General features: G+C 48.4%; 1 protein-coding gene across 7 annotated transcripts in view; it reads left to right on the forward strand.

Annotated features, from left to right (window-relative positions):
- MAMLD1 (mastermind like domain containing 1) overlaps window positions 1-22,058 on the forward strand; it is a 142,119-nt gene that overhangs the window by 88,185 nt on the left and 31,876 nt on the right. For 6 of the 7 annotated variants that reach the window (XM_055269260.2, XM_063635319.1, XM_055269259.2 and 3 more), the window contains 2 exons: window positions 4,957-5,031; window positions 11,942-13,690. In XM_055269260.2, coding sequence (XP_055125235.1) covers window positions 4,957-5,031; window positions 11,942-13,690 — 1,824 coding nt within the window. Of the gene's footprint in view, window positions 1-4,956; window positions 5,032-11,941; window positions 13,691-15,876; window positions 16,000-22,058 lie in introns of all 7 variants that reach the window. The other variant, XM_055269266.2, reaches the window with a different exon arrangement.

The following is a 22,058-nucleotide window of genomic DNA, read 5'->3' on the forward strand; positions in this document are numbered from 1 at the left end:
AGGGGGATTTCCATTTGGGATGATGAAAAATTTCTGGAACTAGATAGTGGTGATAGTTGCACAACGTTGTGAGTATCCTTAATGCTACCAAATTGTACACTTTTTTAAAAGTTAATTTCATGCTATGTCAATTTTACCTCAATTTAAAAAGAGAGGACCTAGGCCATGGGAAGAGTCTTTGGACTGACTCCTTATCCCATGTTCCCTCCAAGTTTCAGCTGCTCTGATGCCAAGACTCTCATGGCATCAGAGCTCACCAGCCTGGCTCTAAATCTACTAAGTGGGGTCGATATCTCTGCAGGCTAAAAGTTGGCACTCAGGAGCTAAAATGTGCTTATTCAGTAAGCATGTGACCCCTCTGCTAAGCTACAGAGGCATGTTCTGGACATAAATTGTTTTAAATGTGGCCATTGATAGCAGCATCTCTCTTTGGTGTGTCCTAGCAGGAAGAGGTCATAAACAGGATGCCCCTCTAGAAGGTTCTGAACTAATCAGGTGTCTCTGGAATCTTCTCCCACCTACACAGCAGTTGGATTTCTCAAGCAGGGAAATTTTCTGCATGGTCTGAAGCTTGTTGCCATTTTATTTAGCCTACTGTTGGGGCACAGAGAGAGGTAAGGTCACCTTTGGCCTAAGCTTCAAAGTTCATCCCTCAAGCCTTCTAAGACCCGGTACCTAATTTTGTTTTAATTTTATATTCTGTTTCATAAAGAGGGCCCCAGATTATATAAACTTCAGTCCCAAAACCAGAGACCCAAATACCTCACTACAGGAAAGAAGGCTCTGATTAACCAGCAACTGTTTTTTTTTTCTTTCTCTTTATTCTTTCCAGCTCTATTGAGGTATAATTGACAAATTAAAAATGTATAATATTTAAGGTGTACAGCGTGATGATTTGATATGCATATATATATTGTGAAATGATTACTACAATCAAGTTAGTCAATGCATCCATCCATAACTTCATCTAGTTATATTTGTTTCTGAACTCATAGAACTTTTTTAAAATCATAGAGTAGAAGGCTGGTTACCAAGAGTTGCAGGGGTTGGGGTGTGAAATGGGGAGACGTCAGTCAATGGGTACAAATTATCAGTTATAGGATGCATAAATTTGGGCAATCTAATATACAGCACTTTGGCTATATTTAATAATACTGTATTGCATATTTGAAATTTGCTGTGAGAGCAGATCTTAAATGTTCTCATAGCAACTATTTTTCTATTTGCCCCATTTAAACTACTCTAGTTGGTGTCCTGGCAATGAGGAGGACTGTCACCTTGTTTCCTGACCTTGCCACTGAAATCCAAATGGGGTCAGTTTTTATCATGCCAGGAAAGGAGGGGGAGGCTGCGTGGGTCCAGCAGGGGTGTCTCCTGACTGCACCTTCCAGGCAGTCTGTCACTATGTGTTCCCCCAGGAGGCCTTGGACCAAAGGCCTTTTCATCTTAGTACCCCAATTTCTAACCTCATAAGGTTACGCTGAAGATGAAAGGAATTGATGTAGTTAACAGGGCTGAAGCAGAGGCTTGGTAACTGGTTGCTCTTGTTATTTCCTCTGCTTGTAGAGGAAGTTGGTATAGTCTCTCTCTCTCTTTCTCTAGCTCTGGCTCTCCTTCAACGATTTCCCTATCATCTGAATGCCACCTTGGCCCATTTCCTCCAAGCCCCACTTCTGCTTGAGGACAGGGCTCTGGAGGCTGACAAACCCAAGTTCACTCCCTGGTTCCACCACTTTTTAGCCAGCCAAATGCCCTTAAGCAAGTGACGCTCCCTCTCTTCAACTGGGCACCCTCATCTGTACAATGAGGGTGGGGGTGATCATATTAGTACTGACTTCCTTGAGTCGCTGGGAGCATTAAGGTAAACCCTAAAACGCATTTGGGGCTGTGCCTGTAACTTAGTAAGTATTCCAAAGTCATTCTTGAAGTCTACTCATAAATCAGGTCTCCCTTACTAAAACAAAAGGAAATGGAGAAAGAGAAGAAAGGAGAAAGATGGGAATAAGAAAGGAAGAGAGGGAGGGATGGAGGGAGGGAGGGAGGAAGGAAGGAAGACAGGCAGGCAAGACTCTTTAATCTTTGCTCCTTGTTCTCTCTAGCCACTCACACTCAAGTTACAGCCCCCACCAATTTGGAGATGATTCCCTGATAAACCTCTAAACTGCAGACATCTCTGTCCTTCATTTCTAAGATGAGGATGATAATGGGAACATCTTTCTCACAGAGTTGTAAAGATAACTCTGTGAATGCATACAAAGTGCTTAGTACCACAATAGTCATTTGTGTCTTGTGATTCCAGGAGTTTTGGGCAGAGGATTGTGTGCCCTGGTCAGGGTGCCCACAGGCAAGGTTGCCACTTATCTGATGGGGCCAATCCAACAGGCATGGAGCCCAGAAACAGGCTTCCATGTCCAATCCCATGTCCTGCTCTTAGGAAGGCATTCCCACTCTGAACCACAAAACCACTGGGTTTATCTGGGCCACCCTGATGAAAGTCACATTCCCCTGAACAAAGATCCTCACCACAAGAGCACCTGGGTCATCCTGCTCTGTGAAGCACTGAAAGAGTGAGGCAGAAAATGGAGTGACTACTTCCAGAAATGGAATCACCTCAAGTCACATCAATTCTCTTGGGAAGAGCCACTTGGATTTGTATAGTTCTTTAAAGTCTGAGGGACAGTGGAGAGGCAGGTCCCAAGGAGTGCTAATGCAGAAGTAACATACTATGGCAGCCTGGCATGGGTCAGATCATAAGGGGGGCCAGCCAGGGCGTGGAGGCAGGACTGGCAGGGCCTGGCAGTAAGAAGAGATCTTGCTACTGCATTCACACAGTCCCAATCAGAAGTCTTAGAGATTATCTGGAGGGAGAGCTGTGGCTACCCCATATAGTACGTGATTTCCACACAGCCCAAACTACCCTAATTAATAATGACCCAGAACCTGATTGTTTCTAGCTCTCAGATTAGCAGTGGCTCCTTATTGCCCCAGCTTGGCTCTACCAGGTGTCCTGTCCCTGAAATGTACCAGTAGCCCCTCTAAAAACCCACTTGGCTCATCAGGGCCCAGTCCAGGGCCCTCCCCACCTATCCCGTTCCTAATCCCATTGGCATTAGCGAGAAGCCTGCCACTGCCTCAGGGACCTCGCATCTGGAGACTCAGCCAAGATGGTGGCACCTGTGAGAGGATCCACAGGTAGCCAAGTCCAGGTAGCCAGAGGCCAGGTGGCAATGGGGAAGAGTATCAGTGCCCCCTGTCCAATATGCCCTCATCAGCCAAATCTAGGGCCTCAGTTTGGGCTTTGTGGTGTGAAGGTACCACCCACCAAATGGGCCTGGAGCCACCAGCGTAACTGCCCTCCTTCTCCCTGGGTGGCCCTGGAGGTGAGTCTACACTTGCAGCATTCCTGGGTGGTCCTTCTGTGCATGGGCTGTAGGTGGAGGTGTGGAAAGCTGAGGACAGGGTCAGGCACAGCCGAGGGCAGCCTAGAGATATTTACATCACAATGATGGGATTTGACAGCCCACTCGCCTGTGCGGTATCTGGACCCCACCGGCTTGCAGAGCATTTGGGGGTTACTGCTTGAGAGGGCTTTCCACCGGTCTTGTCACTCCCAAGGTGAAGGAAAGTCTGGCTTTTGTAGGAACTGCCCGGGTCTCTGGTGGAGTATTTCCTTCCTCACCTCTGAATTATTCTGCCTCTTTAGAGCATTCTAGAAAAGGGGTGTTTTCTCGGTTCATTGGCCACATGGCATGGCTGCATCCTGGTGACATTTTCCCAGCATCAGATGGTTGGAGACTGCAATGAGGAGGCTCCACACAATTCATAGCCTTCAGCCAGGCCCCTTGCTGAAGTGCTGCATGGGACAGAGAAGGCCAAACCAATTGGAGAGGGACTCGATGGAAGCCACACATGGAGTCTTTGTGTTGTTGTCCAGTACTTACTGTGGTTGCCCTGCTCCCATTCACCTGGACCATCCACCTTACCATCTGCCCCTCCTCCCAAGAAAGGGAAGCTTCCTGTTCTTGGAGTTGGCACTAGGAGCCACCCTCAGTGGCTTAAACAGATTTCTTTTAACTATGATGTAGTGCACTAGATGAACTAGACTACAGGAGATGCCAGCTCTGTAGCCATCATTTCACAATGCAGCCATACCTAAGAGCCTAGGACAGGCCATACCCGGTGGTGGAGCAGGGGTGGGCCACAGCTGGAGGACTGAAAGTGGGATCTCAGCCTCAGTTACAGAGGCACTCCCTGATGGCCAGGCAGCAATCCTGTGGGGAGCTTTGTCATCGGAAAATAGGAGCCCATCATCTCTAGAAGGTTAGAAGCACCACGGTGAGATGGGATGTGTGTCCAAGAGTTAAACTGGTTTGGAGTTCTCTTTTAACACAATCATCACCACCCCTTCATTTAATCTATGCTGGACTTTGACCATAAAAAAACAAACTTGAAATTGTGATCCCTGCAGCGACTGGTGAGGCACCTAGGAGAGGGTTGTTTTGGGTCCCATGTGACTGACATACAGCAGAGCAAATATTGGCTTGGGACTCAAACCAACCCTCTCTTAGGCTTGTTAAGGCCCCATTCAGGATAGTTCCCTGGAGGTGGTTGGAGAGCTGGCAGCCTTTCTGGTGACTGGTGACTTGGTAGTACTCTCTAATAGAATATGTCAATAAGCACAGCTCATTTGACCAGAATTCTAGGCCGCCTTTCTTGATCCAACAAGTGCAGACCTGCTACTCTCAGGATTCACATTGCTAGTCTCCCGCACCCCACACCAGACCCCACAGTCTATGTTCAAGTAATTCCATATTTAAATGTCATGGATATATTTGGGGAGGCTCATAATTTGATTCAAGTAACAGTCTGATCTGTTCCTCTCACTGAGCTGGTGCAGGTAATACTTTCTTTAAGAGTGTGTGCAAGTGGCTCTCCTCAGCCTACTCTCACCCCCAGGGAAAGAAGCCCTCGTGGATGGAGGAAGAAGATTTATCTTTTCTCTACAAGAGCAGCCCAGGAAGAAAGCATCAGGTAAGCATAAGCTTACCAAAGCTGGGACCCATTCACTTTACAGTGGGGAAACTGAGGCCCCGAGTGTGAAAGGGACCTACAAGAGGTCACACCACAAGGTCCTTTAGAGGCAGAGCCCAGGTTGGGCTTAAATGACCTCTTCCCGGTGGCCTTGGTGGCCTCCAACCTCCGTTCTGCCTCCACTTCTCCGTTTGCGTGTGTGATTTTGGGCTTGTTAGCCAAATTTAGGTGAAATGCAGATTAAGCTTGTGAACCTGGGTCCAGCAGAAATGGAGTCATCTGGATTGGGACAGGGCCCTCTCCTTTGACCCTTAGCTTCTATTACAGCTCCCTCAGGCAGCACCTCTATAGGTCAACCTCAACAAATCCATCCAGATGTTTCTCTTCTCCCCACAGTAATCATCTCTATCCCACTAATGACAGAACCTGGGAATGTGTTTGGAGAAGACTGGGTGAGGGTTTCTTCCTGTGAAAACAGACTACAGGCCTCACCAGGCTTAACATGAGTGGGTGGGAGCAGCCCGTCTTGAAGGGCCCAGCAGTTCTGATAGTCTAGGAGATAGAGCCTGGCTCTCAACAAATGCTTGTTCAATGGCAGAATACGTTGATTCTTCTCAGAGATGGTACAATACGAATTCTGAGCTCATTAAATTCCTATACATCTATAGGTTGAGGATCATCCTTAGAGCTGTCAGTTCTTCCAACTGGCTTGTCTACACTACAGAAAAGGAGAAAGTAGTTCTAGAACACTGCCCACCGAGGTCTGCTCATCTCTGCCTTTGTCGGTGCTCTTCCAGCCACTCCAGGCTGCTGCTCAGATAGTTCTGGCAGGAGCCTGTTGAAGCCCCAGCCCTCAGATCAGGGTGGCTAAAGGCTGATAACTGTGGCAGCCTTCAGAGTGGCAGGTGGTGGCAAGCAGCAGGAGGCAGGAGTTTCCAGGCTCAGCCACCAAGACAGCATCCCTGGCTGTCAGGTCAGTGCTGTCAGGACTAAGCTGCTTGCCTCCCCCTACTTCCACTCCATCCGCCTATCCTAGTGAATGCATCCTTATTTGTAAGAAAGCAACAGAGGCCCAACGCAAGGACACAGGGCCTTGAGAATGACATCAGTAGTGATTACTGCTCCCCAAGTGCTCTCTTTAGTGAGTACAGTGGAAGCTTTCACTAATACTGTGAGGCACACATGGTGGGCCAAGTACCCATTTTACAGAAGAAGAAATTGAGCTTCAGGGAGGGGAGTGGCTTGCCCACAGCCACACAACAAACGGGGGAGCTAGGACTTAACTGCAGGTCTTCTCATGCTTATTCCAGGGCCCCTTCCTCCACCGCAGCCTGCATCTGCCTGCATCGAGTGCTGGTTCAGGGCGAATCAGGGACACCAATAAATCTCCGATTTGTAGGTCGAGGTTCTTGCTCCAAACCACCCATTATCAGAGATTTGCTCCTGAGACATAACTGACTCCTCTTGAAGCCAATCAGCATTAGCATTCAGGGTTCCCTGCCATTCCCAACCACCCTGGTATTCTCCAGAGCCTCATGCCTTGCAATTCCGGAAATGCTCAAAATCCTGTTTGTTCTACAGAAAGGTCAGTTTCAGTTTGCTGGGACATTCTGCTGAAAATAAACATGTAAATAACACATCACCAAATACAGGCATTGATACTATACACACGGATATTCATTTGATCCCATGTGCAAATGCAAACATATTCATTCTGTCTTTCTCTCCCCCTCGCTCTCACGCTCTCTCTTTCTCCCCATCCCCCATCTGTCTCTTCAAACCCATTCCTGATACATTATTTTCTTATCTATTCTACAGCTACCTCCATCATGCCCCATGCCATCTTCGTTACTTTCTTCTGAGATAGTCTACTGGGGACCATCTTGTCCTCAGAGGGCTTGAAGTCTTATTTAGTTGGCCAACATCAGGTGCCTCAAAATTCATAGGGGGAAAATGTAACAATATTGAATAAAGTTGTCCATGGAGTATGGATGTAAGGGAAGAGACTAGGAGAACCGGCTAGCAAACTGGCCTGAGCTGAACTGGTGAGGCACCAGTGAAGAAAGAGCAGACTAAATAAGCCACAGGCGATTTTCACCTTTTTGACAATTTTGCCCAGGGCCGACATGCCCAGTGCCCACATGCCTAGTGCCCTCTGGAGGGAAAATGAGGCTCCCTGAGTTTATCCTTCCTGGTTACCTTTGACCTCCTATCTTCTTGCCCAATAGGAACAGTGCATACCCTTTGCTGACCTTTTTATTGGTGTCCATGTTAAACCTCCGGCTACAGTGTCCAAAATTAAGCATTTATAACAGCCCCAGACTTCTTTGGATAAGTTATATTCTTTATTCTCCTTATGCTCATTTTATGAACATGGACTGTATTCTTATAATCTCTACCTTCTCTAAGAAATTTTTCCCCTTTTTTGTCATTCTGGACTAGAAATATAGAAAGGGAAGAGTTGCCATATGTCATTGTTCAGATAGAACCAGAAATAATGTTGACTTCAGAGCTGAACTTGTCTCTATCAGAAGAGAAACCTTTGTTTTCTCATTATTTAGGGGGTGGGGAGGCCATCACATGGCTTGAAATGCATTTTAATCAATGTTTATAAGGTCATGGGGATCACATTGGTGGCTTTGTCTGTCGGATTCTGAAATGGGACTCTGCAGGCATTTATGTATGGAGAGAAAGGAATTCATTTCTAAAAGATGCCAGGGCACTGTCACTCACTCCCTCCCCCTTCCTCGCCACCAAAGACAGAGCCTGTGAGGGCTCTGGCTGGGAGTTGGGACGTCTGGGGTCCAGTGTCCTTATCCCTTAACTAATTGTCTGAAAACAAATCATATCCCATTCTGTTTTCTCTAAGAAGACAAGCTCGAGATATGCTCTGAGGAAATCCTGCCAGTGGCTACTGATTGTCACAGGGAGAGGCCTGAAGGAAGTAGGAGCTGTGGGATAGCTAGGACTAATCCCCTGCCGTCTTCAAGACCACAGAGACTGGAGAAAAGCACATGGGTGAAGCAGGGAGATTCATTTAGGAAGGGCTGGGAGCTTGGTTGGGGACCTTCCGCCCCCACCAGGATGCTGGGAGGGGAGGTCATTCCGGAGCAGTGAGCTATCTCCTGCCCTTGATCTAAAATGGTGGCTGTGGGATTTAGTCAGAAACACCCAGTCTGGGCAGGCAAAACCTCAGTGGCATCAGCCACAGGCACAGGTGACCCAGCGAAGGCAGGAGTGTGGCACTGGGCACAGGGGAAAGCCCAGCCAACTTCTCGCAGTTGAGATGAGTAACAGATCATGGGACTGTGAAAGAGAAGACACGAAAGCAAGCCTTTATCTAGGGGCAAAATTAGCTGGATAATAGATTTCCACGCCTCACTGATGTCTGGTGAAGGCAGATGCTATTACAGCGAGGCTGAGCACTTCCGTGTAAACACAGCCGCCTCTCCTCGGCCTTGTTTAGGGTTGGCTGGTGTTCTTGTTGTTCAGCCAGGGCACTTCAGGCTCACTGTTGAAAGCTCGTCCCATGAAATCCAAAACATGGAGCTGCATGGCCTCTGACAAAGTAAAGTCTCATTGAAGTCCATAGAAAAATGAAAGCTCAGAAGAGGCTTGCAGCCTGCCACTCTGCCAAAACAGCAGCCTCAATCAGCACCCCCCAACCCCACCCCTGAGAAAAGCCAGGTGAGCCTGCCCGCTTAATTAGGCATCCTCATGAAACAGTCAGTGAGTGTACATGCCAGCAGCTGTCCAGCCACAGACTTGGCATAGCAAAAGTGGCATCCACTCCAGCAGTGGCGGCCTGCTGGGATCTACTTTGTTATTGAGTAGTCAGTTGGTTTCTAGAATTGGAATTGATCAGGGACCATTTGCTTGGGATGCAGTTGATGAGTGCTGGAAAAGGTGTGTGTACACAGGCTCTCGTGTAGGAGAGGTGCAGCCTCCTTTCCTTTGCCAGTGGCCCCAGCTGGTATCTTTAGTATCTGGTGGTCATGCCCTGCCTCCTCCATCCCTGCACCTTACTCCCAGCAGGTTAATGGCAGACCAACAATTAAGTGAAAACTCTGGGAGCCCATAGAAGCTGCCAGCAAATTTCAGAGGCTCACGTGGCAGGGATGCCAGACCATTGCCCCTCACAGCCCCTGCCCTCCCTTCCTTTCCCCAACTCCCACCTCCTCCTTGGCCTGCCTGGTTCTGCATTGCTTCGCCATTGTCACAACTGTCTTGCAGTTCGAGACATCATGAACAGCACTTTGGGCCTGACTGTTGCCAGCTCAGACTCCCTGCGGGGGATCCTTATGTCAAACCCACATGCAATCGTCCCTGATTGATCTATTTCAAACAGTTCTATTTTTAACCTATTGGATTCTTTGGGAGAACGTAGAAGAGACACAATTTCAGTTTGGGACCCCGTGGCTTGTTTGTAGGTTACTCCATAATGGGTTGAGTAAATGGCTGAGCTCCCTGTGTGTTGGGTCATTTATGTTCCTTTGTCCATTGATTCGTTCAACTGCCATTTACTGAGCACCTGCTGTGGGCCAAACAGTTAGTGAAGCTGCTCCATGGACCAGTGCAGGGACACTATGGGTGCTGTGCCCAGTCAGGCTCCTGGGAAAGTGGGCACTGATGACTGCATGGGCCTCAGCCCTCTTATTGTGCCTGCTCTACACCTCTCCAACCCATTCCTGCCTGACCCATGGTATTCAGGCCTCAGATGAGCTTGGTGACAGAGCTGTCCCTTGAAGTGCCCTTGTTCAGATTGTGGGCATCTCAAAAGAAAAGTCAAAGAAGTGTGCAAGTCCTCTCACTCAAGTTGGCAAGCCCCTTCTGTGGGGGCGATGCAGTGTCCTACCACCAACATGGCGAAGGCAGGGGGTCTGGAGGCAGCTGAGTGGTGGCGGAGGGACCCTGCATCTGACCTGGGCCTTGTTGCCCTCTGGCTGAGCAACTCTGGGTAAGGCCTGCCCCTCTCTGGGTCTCAGAGACCTCCCTGTCTTTAAGAAGGGTATTAGACTCCCAGAACCCTTCCATACCTGCCCTTTATAATGCCAGGTACCTGTTAGTGAGGAGCTATTAGGTGTCACACAATGTGCCCCGTTTCACTTAATAGTCAGAGCACCTTCATGAGAAAAGAACTATAATTACACTCATTTTACACATAAAGAAACTGGGGCTTTGAGAGGTTCAGTGGCAAGGCCAAGATCGGAGCCCTATGCCATGCTGCCTCCACCCTTGCTCTGGGCCAGTGGTTTTCTGTTGAGAATCAGCCATGGAGCTGTTGGAAAAACTCCCGATGCCTGGGCCACACCCTGGATGAAGCTGTCAGTTTGTGGTGGGAGGGCCTGGGAATGTGGATGTTTCTAAGTGATTCTGATGTGCAGCAAGGCCTGAGACATACAGCCCTGGGGATCTACTTTGATGTTCACTTGGCCATGACAGTCATGCCCCCCATCGTGCTGGCAAGTGGCCCCATGCATGCCTTGAGCCCCTAGTGGGCTACAAGCTCATCAAACCAGACGAGCCAAACTTAAGGTGACATCAGAGGATGAGCACTGTATGTCCTAGTGAAACTTCCAAAGCTGAAAAGGGGTTATTTTGGCGGGGGGCAGCGGGGGAAGCTTTAAAAGAATTCTACCTGTTCAGCTATCGGCATTCAAGTGATTTCCAGATCCCTCTCTTCCTTTCCTTATTTTGATCATTCCCGCACATACTCCTTTGCCCCCACTTCCTTTCCCATTTACCTGCTAACATACAGGTCATGGTCTGTAACACAACAGCGATGGGTGACTGTATGAAGCCATGAAGAGTAGGAAGTCTCACATTGCTAGTGACTTTGCTTTGTTCCCAAAGGCCGTGCTTCTATAAATGGTGGGCAGCTCTCCCGAAGTTCAGATCCCAGATTGGGGCCTTTTCTCATTGTTTGATATCTCCCCAACCCGAGGATGCATCTTCAGAGAAAAATTTCTTATTTAGATAACTTTATACTTTTTAAAATTTTTGGATTATGAGTCCTTCTCGTTAAAGACAAACAAGCAGAAATGAAGAGAATAGAAAGGGAATTGCCAGTCATCCCAAATAAATGACCACTCCAAATTGTTGGGTATAGGTTCTTCCAAATTGTTTTTGTGTACACATAGCAATGTGTGTGTGTGTGTGTGTGTGTGTGTGTAAAAATAAATGGAACAATGAATACGATGCCTACAATGACTGTTCTGAAACTTGTGCTTTCCCCAAACAGTATTTTAAACAGCTCCCCAAGAAAACACAACCAGATCTACTTCTTTCCTGTAAGGGCTCTGTTGTATTCAATTTTACCACTGCAGCCTGATGCATTTAACCAAGACAAGAAGGCAGCCTAAAAGTTCAAGTCTATACCATGGTATTCCTTTGTTAAAATCTATGTGTCTGTAGACAGGAAAGAATTAAAACTATTTAGCTACTTCTAGTTTTCTCTCCAATGCCTGCCTTTGGCAGCATGGTTCATTTAGTGACTTCTGCATAGCTTTGTTGAACTCTCCTTGAAGTGGGCAGATTACCCTTTGCATAACGTTCTATCCCATTTTAGTATACAGACAACATAATGCCTTATTTGAAATGTAATTAGACCGTTTAGATGAAACATAATAATGAAGAAATAAGCACTATGGTTCCAAAGACAGGCTGTATTTTATAGTTTTCACAACTATAAGTCTTTAAACTGAGAAGTGTGTTTTATCATGCACGTTTCCTGTTCATTAGCTTTAATGTGCCAAGACTTTATAAAAATTCCTCTCTCTCTCTCTCTCTTTCTCTCTCTCTCTCTCTCTCTCTGTGTGTGTGTGTGTGTGTGTGTGTCACCTCTCTTCCCTTCTCCTCTCCTCTCCTCTCCTCTCCTCTCCTCTCCTCTTCTCTTCTCTTCCATTCACAGGGAACTGTTAAGAGGAGACAAGAAGAAGACCACTTCCAGTTTCCAGACATGGCTGATGGGGGCTACCCTAATAAAATTAAGAGGCCTTGCCTTGAAGATGTCACCCTTGCGATGGGCCCAGGCGCTCATCCTAGTACTGCCTGTGCAGAACTGCAGGTCCCTCCATTGACAATGAATCCTAGCCCTGCGGCTATGGGAGTGGCTGGCCAGTCGTTACTGCTGGAGAATAACCCTATGAATGGCAACATCATGGGCTCACCATTTGTGGTACCACAGACTCCAGAAGTGGGACTGAAAGGGCCCACTGTTCCTTACTATGAGAAAATCAACAGCGTGCCGGCTGTAGACCAGGAGCTTCAAGAGCTGCTGGAGGAGCTCACCAAAATTCAAGACCCTTCTCCAAATGAGCTAGATCTTGAGAAGATACTGGGGACGAAGCCAGAAGAGCCACTGGTTTTAGATCATCCCCAGGCAACCCTAAGCACAACTCCCAAGCCTTCGGTTCAGATGTCACACTTGGAGAGCCTGGCTTCCAGCAAGGAGTTTGCTTCTAGTTGCAGCCAAGTTACTGGCATGTCACTTCAGATCCCGTCCTCCTCCACAGGGATCAGCTATTCGATTCCTTCCACCAGTAAGCAGATAGTGTCACCGAGTTCTTCAATGGCACAGTCCAAGAGCCAGGTCCAGGCCATGCTCCCTGTCGCTCTGCCCCCCTTACCAGTGCCTCAGTGGCATCACGCCCACCAGCTGAAGGCATTGGCAGCCAGCAAGCAGGGGTCTGCTACAAAGCAGCAAGGGCCCACCCCCAGTTGGTCTGGTCTGCCTCCTCCAGGACTCTCTCCACCTTACCGCCCGGTGCCATCACCACACCCACCACCGCTGCCACTGCCACCACCACCCCCATTCAGCCCCCAGAGCCTCATGGTGTCCTGCATGTCGGGCAGCACTCTCCGAGGCTCTCCCAATGCCTTACTGTCAAGCATGACGTCCAGCAGCAATGCTGCCCTGGGGCCCGCCATGCCCTATGCTCCTGAGAAGCTCCCCAGCCCTGCTCTCACTCAACAGCCGCAGTTCGGCCCTCAGAGCTCCATTCTTGCCAATCTCATGTCCTCTACCATCAAAACCCCTCAAGGACACCTGATGTCTGCTCTGCCTGCCAGCAACCCTGGGCCGTCCCCACCCTATCGCCCAGAGAAGCTCTCCAGCCCAGGCTTGCCACAGCAGTCCTTCACCCCACAGTGCTCCCTGATCCGAAGCCTCACTCCCACCAGTAATCTTCTAAGCCAGCAGCAGCAGCAGCAGCAGCAGCAGCAGCAGCAGCAGCAGCAGCAGCAGCAAGCAAATGCGATCTTTAAGCCCATGAGCAGCAACTCATCCAAAACCCTGAGCATGATCATGCAGCAGGGGATGGCAAGCTCCAGCCCAGGAGCCACGGAGCCATTTACTTTTGGCAACACCAAGCCCTTGTCCCATTTTGTTTCTGAGCCTGGTCCCCAGAAGATGCCCTCCATGCCTGCCACCTCTAGGCAGCCTTCCCTGCTCCACTATCTGCAGCAGCCGACACCAACGCAGGCCTCTTCAGCCACTGCCTCCTCCACGGCCACTGCCACCTTGCAGCTGCAGCAGCAGCAGCAGCAACAGCAGCAGCAGCCTGACCATTCTTCATTCCTTCTGCAGCAGATGATGCAGCAACCCCAGCGTTTTCAGCGATCAGTGGCCTCAGATTCCATGCCTGCTCTGCCCAGACAGGTAAGACAATCTCCGATCTGGCTGTGTTCTTTCGTTTTGGAAATAACACCTGTGTTTCATGTTGCCAATATCTGGCTCTGGAGGGTAAATCCAGGCTGTAGTTCTCTCTGAGACTGGAAAAGATGCTGAAAAAGTCTACTGAAGTCAGCTAATCCTGTGTGGTTAAAAGCACAGTGTTAATAAGGCCAAGGTTACGGTTTCAGTGCCTGTTCAAGTCACCCAACTTCCCTAGAAGGAAAGCTGCACCCACGAGGTGCTCCCGGTGGAAGGAGCCAGGTGGGACAAGTCGGAATACAGAAATGCCTTCCCTGCACTGGGCCATGTAGAAAGACTAGTGAATCCGTCTTAAGAGTAAGGAAATTGCACTGAAGCATTTAAATCTTATCCCTGCTGGCAGAAGGACAAACGCTGAGCCTTCTAGAAATGCCACAGCAAACTTTGGCTGAGCAACCTCAGCATGCCATTTGTCACAGTGCTGGATACTCAGGCAGGTCGTGAAAGGAAAAAGGTGTTTGTAAGGTAGTCACTCTCATCACCTCCACTTTACAAATGAAGAAACTGAGGCTCAGAGAGTTGAAAGACTTGCCCAGAGTCTCATAGTTCGCAAGGGACAGAGCAGGAGCTTGAAGCCAGGTGGTCTCACTCCAGAGCCTGGGCTCTTCTTGAAATTGCTTTTGACTTCTCACCCTCCCTCATCTCCTCCAGGCTTTTCAGTCATGAAATGCAGCTGATTCCACCTGGGTCGTGTCTATCACAGTTCCCAGTTTTCATTGCTGTGACCCCTGCCTGTATTAGTTATCTGTGGCTGCATAACGAATTACCCCAAGCACCAGCTTCGAACCATATGCATACGTTACCCCCACATCCTGATTTCTGGGCGTTAGGAATCCTGGCATGGTTTAACTGAGTCTTCTGGCTGAGTATCTCCTAAGGCTGCAGTCATCTCAAGGCTCAGTGGGAAAAATCTGCTTCCAAGCCCACTCATGTGGTTGCTGGCAGGAAGCAGTTCCTTGCAGGTTGTTGGACTGAGGCCTCAGTTTCTCATGAGCTATTGGCCAGAGGACTCCCTCGGTTCCTTGCCACATGGCCTCTTCACAGAGCATCTCACAACATGGCAGCTGGCTTCATCTGAGTGAGCATGAGAGCGTGTGCCAGTGAAGCAGGGGAATGGGGGGAGAGGGAGGAGGGATAGTGCCAGCAAGTCAGAAGTCAGTCTCTATGACCTAGTCTAGAAAGTAACATCCCACCACTTTTGCTGTATTCTATTCATTAGATGTAAGCCAGAGGAGATTGCATGAGGGTGTAAATACCAGGAGGCAGGGTTCAGTGGGGCCAGGTCACACGTGTGCCTACACAGAATACTCACTCACCATCTACCATCCGTCCTTCCCATTCCTCTCATCCTTGCCCAAGTTCATGTCCTCTCGATTCTTTATCTGAACTCATACAGTTGACCCTTAACTGGTCTCTCCCAATAAACCATCCATTGCTCTATGAGTCGTCTTGCTAAAACAGTGACCAGATCATGTTTTACACTTGCTCAGAAGTCCCCAGAGGCCCATAAGCTGGCCCCACCAGCCTCCTGGGCCCTTCAGCATCCATCAGGCCCTGCCTTGCACTTTGTTTATAGTACCCAGAAGTGCCTGCAGCACTTGGCCCACGCAGTCTGGTCTCAGCCTTTACTCTGGCCGTTCCCTGGGCCTGGTCATCCCTTCCCACATTTTCTCTCCTGTCCAACAGCTGCAGCTCCTTAGGGCTCAGGCACCATCCCTCCAGGAAGCTTTTCTGTGACTGTCCTCAGTACTTCCATTTCCCACTGTGCCTCCCTCTTCTGGAGAGTGGTCAAGGAGGAGATATCATAAAGTGCTTGGCCAGAGACCTGGCCCAAGGGAAGCACCTGTCAGGGGCTGACCTCTTATTTAAGAGCTCTGTATGAGCACGCCTGTGGCAACCCCTAGAGTACAGAGGTTGTGTCTTTTCCATCCAGGTTTCCTGGAGCATAACCATGCAGAGTGCTTGACACCAGGGAGTTGGTCGTTTGATTGACCATACGGCAAGCAGAGCTCCCATGGGGGTGGCCGGGGGAGCGGTGTGGAGACAGGCAAAGCACATAGGACACGGCAGGCCACCCGGGGCTTGGGCCCTGGTCTGCAGTTCAGGAGCACTTTGGTTTGATTTTATTATAGGGCTGTTGCCATCTGTTTGCATGGACTTCTGCAGCTAGCTCGGTGAAGCCCCAGCATCAACACGGGAACTCTTTCACTAGCAGGCAAGATCCTCAGCCTGGAGACGTGTCACCATCTAACATTGTGAGCCTTTCTGTTTTGTTTTGTCTTCAATTGGGTACATTTTTGTAGACTGATTGTGTTGTCCCAGAGCTGGATCAGCTGGCTCAGAGGGAGAATTCTTAATTATTGGGGTCACGCAAATCATACCCAACCAATTACTTAGGTGGGGTTGGAGAAAATGTTCAGGAGAAAGACCGAGCAGTCAAGCTCCCTAGGGCTAGGAGCACAATAAAGGGGGCAAGCGACCTTTGCCAGCAGAGGCGAGAAGCTGGGTCCCCAAATTGGAAATGCTATTGCCACCAAGAGCTGCCTTTCCAGCCCATGCTGGCCTGTGCCCAGGGGCCAGGCATGGGACCTGATGCTTCACCTGCCTCTTCTCATTTTAATCCTCAGAGGCAGGGGCTGTTACCATTCTCTTGAGAGTTGGGGGGAAAGGCACAGAGAAGTGACCAAAGTTGCCCACAGTCACACAGCAAGTTGGGGCTAGAGCAGACAATCTGGCTACAGAGCCCACACTCATACTCCCATGCATGGGGCACTGCCTCTGGAGCCTTCTGTTTCCACTGTCACCTCTTAACTGCTTCCTCCTCTACAAATCAAGTTGATGATAGGTTGTCTGAGGATTAAGTGTGTTAATACATCTAAAGCACTTTGAACAGAGCCTGGCATAAAGTATGTGCTGACGAGGGATTTGCTGTCACGATGACTCTACCTCCTGACCCTGCACTCCCAGATCTGTTTCATGGGACTAAGATGTGGTTCTAAAAGCCGGTAGCTGTGGCAGGACGGGCACAAGCCACGCTCTCTCCAGACCCTGTATCCACCGTGAGATTGATAGGAGTTGTGCAGCCTCTGAGCCTTGTGGGCTCCTTGTGCTCTAGGCCCTGCCTCTCCTGGACAACTCCCAGCCTGATGGGAAAGGGGAAAGGGGAAAGGTCCATCCCTGCTTTGCAGACTGGGGATCTCACTTTGCTCTTTCTTGAGCTCTCTGGCACTCCGCTCCTCTCCCTAGCACTCTGTTCTCTACCCGGTATTCTTCCAGGCCTCCAAGCTGGGGGAATCTCAACAGTCCTTCTGTTTCTTCTTATGGCCTCTCCCCATTAACTCTAAGACCTAAGAACTCAGCCCTGGTCATTCTTCCAGGGGAGAGAAAAAAATAAAGAAAAAAGCGAGTGTTTGAGGCAAGAGCTGGGACCGCTGTAGAAGGACAGATGGTGGCCCCAGTGGTGGGGAAGAACATGTTTCTCACTTCCCGCAGGCTAAGCAAACCTCCCAAGTTTTCCTGATGGCCAAGCTGAGCCTCAGGAACACTAATTACCTATGATATGGCATTTACTAACCTGTTGCATTTGCCATGGACGATAACGGTTACCATGGAAAAACTGGACGTTCATTTGAATCTGGATCTTTGAGGTTTTGTGCGGGGGGTGGGGGCTTTTCTGGGTTTTGTCTGTTTGTTCGTTTCTTTAGAGGCAGGGTCTCACTATATTGCCCAGTCTGGTCTCAAACTCCTGGGCTCAAGTGATCCTCCCACCTCAGCCTCCCAAAACATTGGGATTACAGGCACGAACCACCGCACCTGGCCTAGATCTTAGTTTTCTAAAGGAGTTATTTCTAAATGTGAGATGAGACACAAACGCTTGAGTAAGCTGAAAAGCCAAATCCAGCCTTCTACAGAGGAGCTCATTTTTATGTACAGACCAGCATCTCTCTGTTTGGGGGATTTTGCTTTACCAGTTGAGTGAACTATTCAATTTCAGTGCACCATTCGTGTCCACGTAAGGTAAAAGGCAAATGCCACATGACTTTGGGGCAGCTATTTAGCATGGGAGGTTGAGCAAGCAAGGGCACTGGAGGCAGACAGAACTGAAGCTCAAGTCTGGCTGCAGATGCTCACTGATTCAGGTCCCATGAGCAATGTTACTCAACTCCTGAGCCTCAGCTGAAAATGGGGAAAGGAATAGTCCCCTTCATATAGGACACTGGGAAGGCAAAGGAGATGCTAACCTGAAACTGCTTAGAACGGTGCCCAGCACACACTACAGGCTCAGCCAGGGCTAGGGCAGCCTTGTGGGCTTGGACCTGAAACCTCCGGGGCCTGATGAATTTCCAAATTCAGAACATTTGGGACTTTGGGAAGGTAATGTGGTATAAATACCAAATGTCACACAACCCTCCAGTGTAATCTGAAGCAGTATTTCATTACTTTTGCAGAGAAATATGAATATTTAAGGAAGTCCAGAGTCAACTTTTGCCCCCACATAAAATTTGGCACCAAATTTACAAAAGTAAAATTGGCTTTCAGAGCTTCTTGGACTTGAAATTACAGATAAGGGATGTGGACCTGGAATTATTAAGGGAGGGATCTTTAACTCTTTATGGAGTTGCAACACCCAGCGCTGGTTTGTCAGATTTTAATGACCCCAAATTGCGTCACTGAATTTCCCACCCTCCCTCCAGGCTGGGTGATATATCTTGATGTTTAATCAGACTGAGGCAAAATGAATTTTGTTTGCATCATCTGATGTCCCTTCTCCCTGAAGATTACTGGAGATACCTTGGTGTGTTGCAAAAATCGGGGTTAGGACTTACTTCAGTTTCACTATTCACGACTGCAGAACAGATCTTACATTTACTCAAAGACGAAAACAAGTCTGTCAAGGAGATGGGAGTTGAACTGTGGAAGACTGGGTATAGCAAGAGGCAGCCTCTGGCCAGAGTGCCCTCAGTGCACGTGCATTTGAGCCCCACTCAGATCTGCAGAGCTGGGAGTGTGGTTTCATGGGGAGGAGGGATGTGGATGGAGGCCAGTTGGAATAAGAACAGAAAAAAAGCCTGGAATCTGATCCTTGAGGCAGGCTGTGCAGCACAGGGGGAAGAGGGCAGCTGTGGAGAAATAGACCAAGGAGGCACATGATGTTGTTTTGACAAATATGGAGAGGGTAGAGAAGGGGGAATCAAACCTGCCTTAGAGAGGGCTGGATTAAGCCCCTGCTGGGTCTGATATGCTTTCTATCTTAAGGATAAGCTTTAGCTTAGGCAGTCGTGAACACCAGGCAATTGCAGAAGCAGCGAACTCACCATCTTCCCTTTCTGAGGGGTTGGGCCTGTGAAGAGGATCTGGGCAGCTCCCTCTAAAGTGGGGCCTTGGGGAAGCCCCCACTATCCCCACCTGTGGCCTCTCTCACCCCTGGTAGACTGAACCCTCCGAAGTGCAGTACTTCCAGCACCCAGGGCCTGAAGATAGACGGCACAGGGCGGGGGACACAGGGGCCTTACCCTGGGGCCTTGGCAGGGGACAGGCCCTGGCTGGGGCTGGGCTCAAGGCCAAGTTCAAGAAAGCTCAGACTTTGAATCACTTGGGTCCAAATCCCAGTTCTGCCACCTTTTCCATGGGGCAAGCGATTTACCCTCTCCAGGCTTCAGTCTGTAAAATGGAGATACTAGTATACCTATCTCATGGGGCTGCCGTGAGGATTAAATGAGATGAGGTAACAGCGCTTGGCATAGGGCCTGGTACACAATTATGCTCCATTGATATTAGCTGTCACTCTCAGGAAAGTTCCTGAAACTCAGAACACCAGTAACCCAATGGAATGAATTTAGTCAGCCTCGGCTCAGCATCCAGGCTCCTCTCTGACCCCCAGGCGTGGACGGTGACTTGGAGAGAAAGGGCAGGGGAGAGTTCGGTCCCTCTGGGGCTGCGTGCTCACGGACAGCTCCAGGGTAGGGGCATTAAGGAAGACGTTTGCCAGGTGGCTAAGGAGCAGCCAAGGCAGCAGACACAGGTTGGTGACTCCAGAAGGAAGTAGAGCCGCCAAGCCAGGCTGTGGTTTCCTGCGTGCCCCTGACCGTGGGTAGGGGAGAATGTTGTCTTCTCTTCCCTCTAAGCACAGCCAGCTGAACTTCTAGGAGTTACGTGGATGCTGAATAACAAATGCAACCACAGGACGACTTTAGGTGGGCAGAGAGGAGGGGGAAGGAGGAGCTAAGTTCCACCTGCAGCCAGCTTGGATCTGACCCCAGCTGCTTGCAGCAGGCTCAGGGGTGCCTGACATTTCAAGACTCAGGCAGAGGGCTTACTGATACACAGTGGCAATGAACAGGGTGGAAAGCGTGTACATGAGTGGCCAGGAAGGAAAGCTGGTCCTGCATAGTCATGGCGCACAGAACACGCATCCTGAGGGGATACCTCCCCTCTCTCCTCTCGTTTCCGTCCTTCTTCTCCACCACTGACTCTCACTCCCAAAGCCTCCAAAAAGAATCTTTGCAGAAACCCAAGATTCCTTTTGGTTTGAACTTCCAAGGCTACACTAGCCCACTCAGTAGGGCATAACCCTTAATTACTGCTGTCTCAATTAGCTCTGCAAATTAAATTATTTATATTTGAACCGTGACTTTTCATTGAAAACAAAGAGGAACAAACCAGGTTAGTGAGGCCAAGAGAATTTCCTAATCTGATCAAAGTTACATCTCCTCCATTTACAACTAGAGTCAGGAGAGGCAGAGACAGCAAGTGAGCCTTTTCCTAGTCTCAGAATCACTCATTAACATTTTCAAAAAGTAATTATTATATTACTAAAATACATGACCTCCACCCCAAAATCAGATCCACTGCATATTTTCAAGGAAGGGCCTGTCACCTTGGACGTACAGGTCTTCTCCCTCACTTCCCTGCATTCCTCTCTCGTTTTGAGAGTAAGGCTTGGGGGAGAGTAATACTGCTGGCTGTGTTCTCAGAGAAATTTTGTCTTTTACTAATTCTGGCAAGAAACATCACAGATTTTATTTCAAAGGTTAGTCCTGCTAAAATGCAAGAACAGAAGCCTCTAGAGGAAGCTCTGTGTTGTCCACCAGGCAAATGATAAGTAAGGAGTGGCCTCCACTTGCCAGATAAAGGATTGGGGACCAGACAGATTTCAAAGAGCGCGTGGGTCAGAGCCGGGGCCCGCCCTGTGCATATTCTCTGGCAGACGAGGAAATGTTTTCCTGAATGAGCATTCTTATTTTGTGTTTAAACATGACGGTACATACAAGCTTAGTTTTACCATTCTTTCTAAATTAAGCTGCAAAGAGCTGTTTGGTTTCGGGGAACTTTTTCTTAGCTGCTTTGTGTGGAACTATGATTAGACACCATGTAACATGAATTTTGAAAATTCGGGGACGGATATCTCAGTGTTGAAAATGTTTTGTTTTAACCACTCTAAATTGCCAGGAAATGAAACCACATGCGCTGTTGAATTTGGGAAACACAGGCTTAGAACTTGGTATTAATCTTACCAAGAATCAAAAAAAAATTTTTTTTTCAGTTTCTTTTTCGGTTTCTAAGAGCCATTAGTGATCCTCCATCTCAAAGCTATTTTTCTTTTTCAAAAAGCGGAAATTTAAAATGAGCTGCTTGTTAAATGCTAACCTTTTAAATGTCAACTTTTTTTGCTATTAAAAGTTGAAGAATAAGTGAGACGACACTTTCAAATGAAGGCGACTTTACATTGCTTCCCTGGAGGAATGAGCCATCAGTTAGTGTGGTCAACCCCAAAACTTATGGGGATGCACAAAGCCGCCTACTTAAGATGCATCAGTAATAAAGATCAATAGATACAATTTTTTCATTGCTTAGTAACTGGCTTATGAAAGCTGAAGAGGCAATCATTTTCCGAAACCTCCTGTCAAGTTTTTTGTTTTGTTTTTTGTTTGTTTTGTCTTAACATATCTGAAGAGAAACAAGGAAACTTGCTGAAGTTGGGATACCCAAAATGAGCCCTTTTAAAAACGAAGTGTACAAATTATTTTATGCTAAGTTAATTAAGACAACCTACTTATTTGTCACTGTAAAGCAAGGCAAGGAATCTCATTGCGCTTTTCAAAGAACGTAAGAGGACAGAAATAAAACATTGTGTCGTGCTGCTTTAAGCTGTATCTCCTTATGAATACCTACAAACCCAAAACACAGAACACCATATGGAGCGAGCAGTCCAGTTTTGTGCACACAACAAACCTGAAAGAGAAGTGCTGTCGCTCTGCTACTACTATGTCCCCAGGTGAAAAGTTCGCAAAATGTAAACAAGATCTAGAGCAGA

This window comes from Symphalangus syndactylus, chromosome X (genome assembly GCF_028878055.3).
Source record: "Symphalangus syndactylus isolate Jambi chromosome X, NHGRI_mSymSyn1-v2.1_pri, whole genome shotgun sequence".
In the NCBI taxonomy this organism is placed as follows: Eukaryota; Metazoa; Chordata; class Mammalia; order Primates; family Hylobatidae; genus Symphalangus; species Symphalangus syndactylus.